The 7,045-nt window shown below is 52.2% G+C and overlaps 1 protein-coding gene across 1 annotated transcript; it reads left to right on the forward strand.

Annotated features, from left to right (window-relative positions):
- Window positions 1–5,786: 5,786 nt before the first annotated feature.
- On the forward strand, window positions 5,787–6,365 carry PHYSODRAFT_300671 (hypothetical protein; the record flags this gene model as incomplete). The annotated part of the gene is made up of 1 exon (XM_009528439.1): window positions 5,787–6,365. One exon carries the CDS (start codon window positions 5,787–5,789, stop codon window positions 6,363–6,365), a length of 579 nt encoding a protein of 192 aa, XP_009526734.1.
- Between the last annotated feature and the right edge of the window lie 680 nt (window positions 6,366–7,045).

A 7,045-nucleotide genomic window follows, 5' to 3' on the forward strand; every position in this document is an offset into this window, starting at 1 on the left:
TGCGGCCCATGGTGGTTGAAGAAGTGGTGAAGTGAAGTGGTTCTTTGAGACTTGGCTTGCGGTGCTTGAGGCGAAAACCAGAATGACCGAGAGGTGAAGCAACAAGGCAATTGCCTTGATCGCAGTCGTACAGCCGGTTGCAAGCACGAGCGTGAGGAGGTTGGTTTTTCTCGGACGGTTGGGAAACGGTTGCACTCGGTGCGGCGAGAAAATAACTTGCTTTGAGAATAGCGCAAGTTGAAGTGGGCTGCCCAATCGCCGCTTCCGTTTCGGTATCCGGCACCGAGCATTCAACTGCCCGCACCAGCCGAGGGTATCCTTGGCACCGAGACCGTTATACGAGTTCAAAAGAAGTCCCGCGCGCGTCTACGCATTGCCAGCGTCTAGACGTGCCTTGGAGCTAGCGTCTTAGCCAGTGAGCCAGCTGAACTAAGTACCGACTAAGACGAGGTACTGTAGTGAGAGCACCACTAGCCAGGCGGTGTTGAGCCCTACTGGTAATGGACAGAGAGCACTCTGCTTCTGCCCGTGCAAGCCGATGCCCAAGTAGCAACTGACGGCCAAGGTTTGTGTAATAGCTGCGACTGCCGACTGCTGTGGTAATATGCGGTTGTGCACTCTAAGACGCCTAGGTAGCACTACGGAGTCAGACCTGAAAGAGCCAAAACCATCCTGTTTATATTTTATGCTGCTTGTAGCAGTGTGGCTATTGTGTCGGATGGAGATGACTTGTTATCGCAACCGCGACATTGCAGCGGTGGATTACTTCTTGCCCTTCTTGCCGCCCTTCTGCTTCTCTGCTGCAGTGAGTTGGTTCATCACAAAGGAACGTGAGTGAGTGACTGGGATACAGTACAACGAGTCAAGGAAAAGCGTGTCTTCGGCGGGTTTCCTCACCTTCCTTCGGTGCCGGCTCCTTCTTGCCGCCCTTGGCGTTGGCCGCGGGCTTCTCCTCCTCCTTGGCCTGCTGCTGCTGCTGCTTCTTGTCCTTGCGGCCCATGCTTGCTGTAGAGGTTGTTCTTGGAGGCTTTGCTTGCGGTGCTTGAGGCGAGTTTCAGACTGAACGAGCCAAAGAAGAGCGAGCGCCGGCAGGATCCCAGTGTGCCGCAGCTGGCAGAGGTTTCATCGACGAGCTCTAAATTAGAAAACAGCTTCGGCTGTTGGAAGGCACCAGTCGAGGGCGTTTCAGTTGGAGAGGCAACTCGGTTGTACCAATCGGATATTCCTCAGCAACGTAGTCATTCAGTCAGATAATAACGGACTAGAATTGCGTTTAACGAAGGATCGATGTACTGCACAAGATTGCTACGCGGAAGGCTTGGTGCTGGCAGCTCAGGCACGCTTTTTAAATAAATGACCAATAACGAAGCGTTGAACGCCTACAGCTCGGAAGCAAGCATGTAGCTACGACAATTAACCAGACGATTTCAAGTAGCAATCAGTGGATCTCATTTGTTGCGGAGTTGGTGGGAGATACTTGAGACCCAGATCGCATCAATTGGTTACCAACCACATCGCTTAGGACGGTGTCCTACCGGCAGTCACTCTACCTACTACACCGATACGAGGCAGGATTCCACAGGCACTCGTGTCAATAGGAATATATTTAATTCATTTTGCCAAGGCCATCCGTGTTGATATTTTATGTTACTGGCTGCATGCTGCAGCTAATGAAGGGGATGGCAATGACTGGGCTGCAGGCGCGATTACTTCTTGCCCTTCTTGCCGCCCTTCTGCTTCTCTGTAGATGACAAAGCACAGAACGAAGATAATGAGTTTCCAAGCTCAAAAGAACAAAAACGCAGTTGGCACTAGTGGCTGGGTCGGGAGTGACAGAGCTGGACGTACCCTCCTTGGCGGGCTGCTCCTTGTTGCCGCCCTTGGCGTTACCGGCGTTCTTTTCGGCGGCAGGCTTCTGCTCCTCCTTGGCCTGCTGCTGCTTCTTGTCCTTGCGGCCCATGTTAGCTGGCGAGTGTGGTTCTTGACTTGAGGTGCTTGAGGCGAAATCCAGAATGAGAGAGAGAGGGAGCCAAAGAGATGCTCGATCTCCATCTCCAGCTTCCCTAGGTTCATCTTTAGACGGTTTTGTCTACCTGTTTTTGAAGGGGCGTCGCCGTTTGTTATACTTGGATTTAGTATGCGTGTTGTTGAAGTTGCAGTGACCCGCATCAGACGCGCAGGATCTCATGTCAAGTGCATGGCACCAGTTGCAAGAGAAGCCTCAGCCTCTTGCCCTTATCACGAAACGGACGCGTCGTCTGTGATCTGCCAGTGGCAATCGCACTTGCAGTTGTCGAGATCCATTTATAACCGTCCTATCTGGCTAGGTATCTTTGCCTTGTGAGTGTCTCTGCAGCCGCAGCGCTTGAGGATCTGTTCATTCTGACTTTCGCCTCAAGCACCGCAAGCCAAGTTCCCGAGCACCACCTCCTCGTCAACCATGGGCCGCAAGGACAAGAAACAGCAGCAGCAGCAGGCCAAGGAGGAGGAGAAGCCCGCTGCCAACGCCAAGGGCGGCAAGAAGGAGCAGGCTCCCAAGGAGGGTACGTCGAGCTGCTATCTCATGACAGATGCTAGAACTGAACTATCTCGCTGCGTTGATGTTGGTCAGCTCGAAACTCACTGTGTGCGTTGTGGTTTTGTTGCTACAGAGAAGCAGAAGGGCGGCAAGAAGGGCAAGAAGTAATTGAGCCTACGCGGTCATCGCTGTTCGACCCAGCCACTATTAGCATAAAATATCAACGGATAGCTTTGGCCATTAAATTCTGTGATTGTGGTGAGGGGTCATCTTGAGTGCAAACTGCGTTGCATGTTGCATATGCAAACTGCGTTGCAAACTGCGTTGCATGTTGTTTTGGGGTTCCTACTAGCAACAGTAAGTCGTACGGCCCAGTACTCTGCTTGGCAAACTTTGGCGACCTCTATCATCACACAGTAGAGCTTCAGCTCACTGTAAACTGCTGTACTGTAAATCCGCTCAAAAATCGTCTTCTTGGCACTCAAGATGACCCCTCACCACAATCACAGAATTTAATGGCCAAAGCTATCCGTTGATATTTTATGCTAATAGTGGCTGGGTCGAACAGCGATGACCGCGTAGGCTCAATTACTTCTTGCCCTTCTTGCCGCCCTTCTGCTTCTCTGTAGCAACAAAACCACAACGCACACAGTGAGTTTCGAGCTGACCAACATCAACGCAGCGAGATAGTTCAGTTCTAGCATCTGTCATGAGATAGCAGCTCGACGTACCCTCCTTGGGAGCCTGCTCCTTCTTGCCGCCCTTGGCGTTGGCAGCGGGCTTCTCCTCCTCCTTGGCCTGCTGCTGCTGCTGTTTCTTGTCCTTGCGGCCCATGGTTGACGAGGAGGTGGTGCTCGGAAACTTGGCTTGCGGTGCTTGAGGCGAAAGTCAGAATGAACAGATCCTCAAGCGCTGCGGCTGCAGAGACACTCACAAGGCAAAGATACCTAGCCAGATAGGACGGTTATAAATGGATCTCGACAACTGCAAGTGCGATTGCCACTGGCAGATCACAGACGACGCGTCCGTTTCGTGATAAGGGCAAGAGGCTGAGGCTTCTCTTGCAACTGGTGCCATGCACTTGACATGAGATCCTGCGCGTCTGATGCGGGTCACTGCAACTTCAACAACACGCATACTAAATCCAAGTATAACAAACGGCGACGCCCCTTCAAAAACAGGTAGACAAAACCGTCTAAAGATGAACCTAGGGAAGCTGGAGATGGAGATCGAGCATCTCTTTGGCTCCCTCTCTCTCTCATTCTGGATTTCGCCTCAAGCACCTCAAGTCAAGAACCACACTCGCCAGCTAACATGGGCCGCAAGGACAAGAAGCAGCAGCAGGCCAAGGAGGAGCAGAAGCCTGCCGCCGAAAAGAACGCCGGTAACGCCAAGGGCGGCAACAAGGAGCAGCCCGCCAAGGAGGGTACGTCCAGCTCTGTCACTCCCGACCCAGCCACTAGTGCCAACTGCGTTTTTGTTCTTTTGAGCTTGGAAACTCATTATCTTCGTTCTGTGCTTTGTCATCTACAGAGAAGCAGAAGGGCGGCAAGAAGGGCAAGAAGTAATCGCGCCTGCAGCCCAGTCATTGCCATCCCCTTCATTAGCTGCAGCATGCAGCCAGTAACATAAAATATCAACACGGATGGCCTTGGCAAAATGAATTAAATATATTCCTATTGACACGAGTGCCTGTGGAATCCTGCCTCGTATCGGTGTAGTAGGTAGAGTGACTGCCGGTAGGACACCGTCCTAAGCGATGTGGTTGGTAACCAATTGATGCGATCTGGGTCTCAAGTATCTCCCACCAACTCCGCAACAAATGAGATCCACTGATTGCTACTTGAAATCGTCTGGTTAATTGTCGTAGCTACATGCTTGCTTCCGAGCTGTAGGCGTTCAACGCTTCGTTATTGGTCATTTATTTAAAAAGCGTGCCTGAGCTGCCAGCACCAAGCCTTCCGCGTAGCAATCTTGTGCAGTACATCGATCCTTCGTTAAACGCAATTCTAGTCCGTTATTATCTGACTGAATGACTACGTTGCTGAGGAATATCCGATTGGTACAACCGAGTTGCCTCTCCAACTGAAACGCCCTCGACTGGTGCCTTCCAACAGCCGAAGCTGTTTTCTAATTTAGAGCTCGTCGATGAAACCTCTGCCAGCTGCGGCACACTGGGATCCTGCCGGCGCTCGCTCTTCTTTGGCTCGTTCAGTCTGAAACTCGCCTCAAGCACCGCAAGCAAAGCCTCCAAGAACAACCTCTACAGCAAGCATGGGCCGCAAGGACAAGAAGCAGCAGCAGCAGCAGGCCAAGGAGGAGGAGAAGCCCGCGGCCAACGCCAAGGGCGGCAAGAAGGAGCCGGCACCGAAGGAAGGTGAGGAAACCCGCCGAAGACACGCTTTTCCTTGACTCGTTGTACTGTATCCCAGTCACTCACTCACGTTCCTTTGTGATGAACCAACTCACTGCAGCAGAGAAGCAGAAGGGCGGCAAGAAGGGCAAGAAGTAATCCACCGCTGCAATGTCGCGGTTGCGATAACAAGTCATCTCCATCCGACACAATAGCCACACTGCTACAAGCAGCATAAAATATAAACAGGATGGTTTTGGCTCTTTCAGGTCTGACTCCGTAGTGCTACCTAGGCGTCTTAGAGTGCACAACCGCATATTACCACAGCAGTCGGCAGTCGCAGCTATTACACAAACCTTGGCCGTCAGTTGCTACTTGGGCATCGGCTTGCACGGGCAGAAGCAGAGTGCTCTCTGTCCATTACCAGTAGGGCTCAACACCGCCTGGCTAGTGGTGCTCTCACTACAGTACCTCGTCTTAGTCGGTACTTAGTTCAGCTGGCTCACTGGCTAAGACGCTAGCTCCAAGGCACGTCTAGACGCTGGCAATGCGTAGACGCGCGCGGGACTTCTTTTGAACTCGTATAACGGTCTCGGTGCCAAGGATACCCTCGGCTGGTGCGGGCAGTTGAATGCTCGGTGCCAGATACCGAAACGGAAGCAGCCCGCTTCACAAGCCTGGAACGAACCGAACACGAACACGACTTCCCCCGATTTGTCGCGAACCGATAAAACCTCGCGAACCAGGTTCACGAGGTTTTACAGGTTCATTTGCCGTCGTTCCTATGCGAAGGAACCACTGAAACGGCCCAAATGCGTTCGTTTATTGGCATTGTGGTTGGATAAAATTCTTTGCTATTGAAACTACTCAGTGCGGCTTTTTGCGAGCATCAAACCACGCCCTTCCTTCACCACGATGTACGCCCTTGCTCCTTTCGACGGATCTCAGCATAGTGAGGACCACCATCCCGGCACGATGGACCAGCTGACTCATCTTCATCGTCGCCGCCAAGTCACCCTTCAAGAGGACTTTGTCCAAGTCAATGGGAAGCCTGAGGAGCTCTGCAGCATCCGCCATGACGCCGAGCAACAAGCGCTAGCTATCGTTGAACATCGCGTCGATCCGATTGTTGCAAGCACAAGATACGAGTTCGAGCACGCCGCAGCCTTGATGGAGCAAAAAATGCAGCTTCGCCTTGAGGAGAGTTTTAGAGCGTCTCACGCGGCAGCACAATCGACAGTGTGCGATGCTGTTCAAGCGATCTCTGGTCGCGTAGACTCAGCGGAGGCCATCCTCGTTGAAGCTCGCGCTCGTCTGGATGAGGCTCTCGATATTCATGTAGCCAACTCACAATTGATCGCTCCGGAAAATATAAGGCAACAGATTGCTGAACTCTGCGAAGAAGGTGTTCATGAAGCTTTACGGTCGGCGCAGGTATCGTTTAACGCAGCCGTCGAAGAGAAAGCGGAGCGCCACGCGTCTCTAATTGAGTAGCGGCTTTGGGAACGGGTCGACGACACTCAACGCCAAGCGCAAAACGCAATGACAAGTCAAATGAGGGCTAGCGAGGATCAAATGCAAGCACGACTTGAAGCATTGTTGGCTGCGGCCTCCTCACACACGGATTCGAGTGTCACTTCGCTCGAATCAAAGTTGGGCAAGAAAACTATCGAGTTATGCAGCACTCTGGAGCGCTCCATGAGCAAAACGTCAGTGCGAGTGTGAAATGACACGATGGAAAATTGGATTTTCATCTGGGCGCAGTGTGATTGGCTGAAATTGGATGATTAGATGACATGGATTGCGCGACAAGTACAAGGATCTGGGCCCCGACGAAGACTCGCCCAGGATGCATATCGACCAGCGACCCTGGCCGAGTCGCTAACTCATTTTGCGACTCTGGCCGGGTGTAAGTCTGGGAGATACGATCAAGATATACTCAAGTCAAGATGTTTCCGACCGACCAGGCAGACCGACTACGGATGGGCAAAGATTCCGTGGAACGTTGAAGGAGGTGATTTGTACCCACGACTCTACACTGGATTTTGGCTCGGCCGGGATGTCGACGTCAACCGCAGTATAGTGAAATCAAGTGAAAAGCAGAATGCATGTCTAAGTTGCAGGAAGATAGCCACAGAGTAAAAGATAAACAGAGTTCGTTTTCCCCCGTCGGT

This window comes from Phytophthora sojae (assembly GCF_000149755.1).
Source record: "Phytophthora sojae unplaced genomic scaffold PHYSOscaffold_4, whole genome shotgun sequence".
Classification (NCBI taxonomy): Eukaryota; Oomycota; class Peronosporomycetes; order Peronosporales; family Peronosporaceae; genus Phytophthora; species Phytophthora sojae.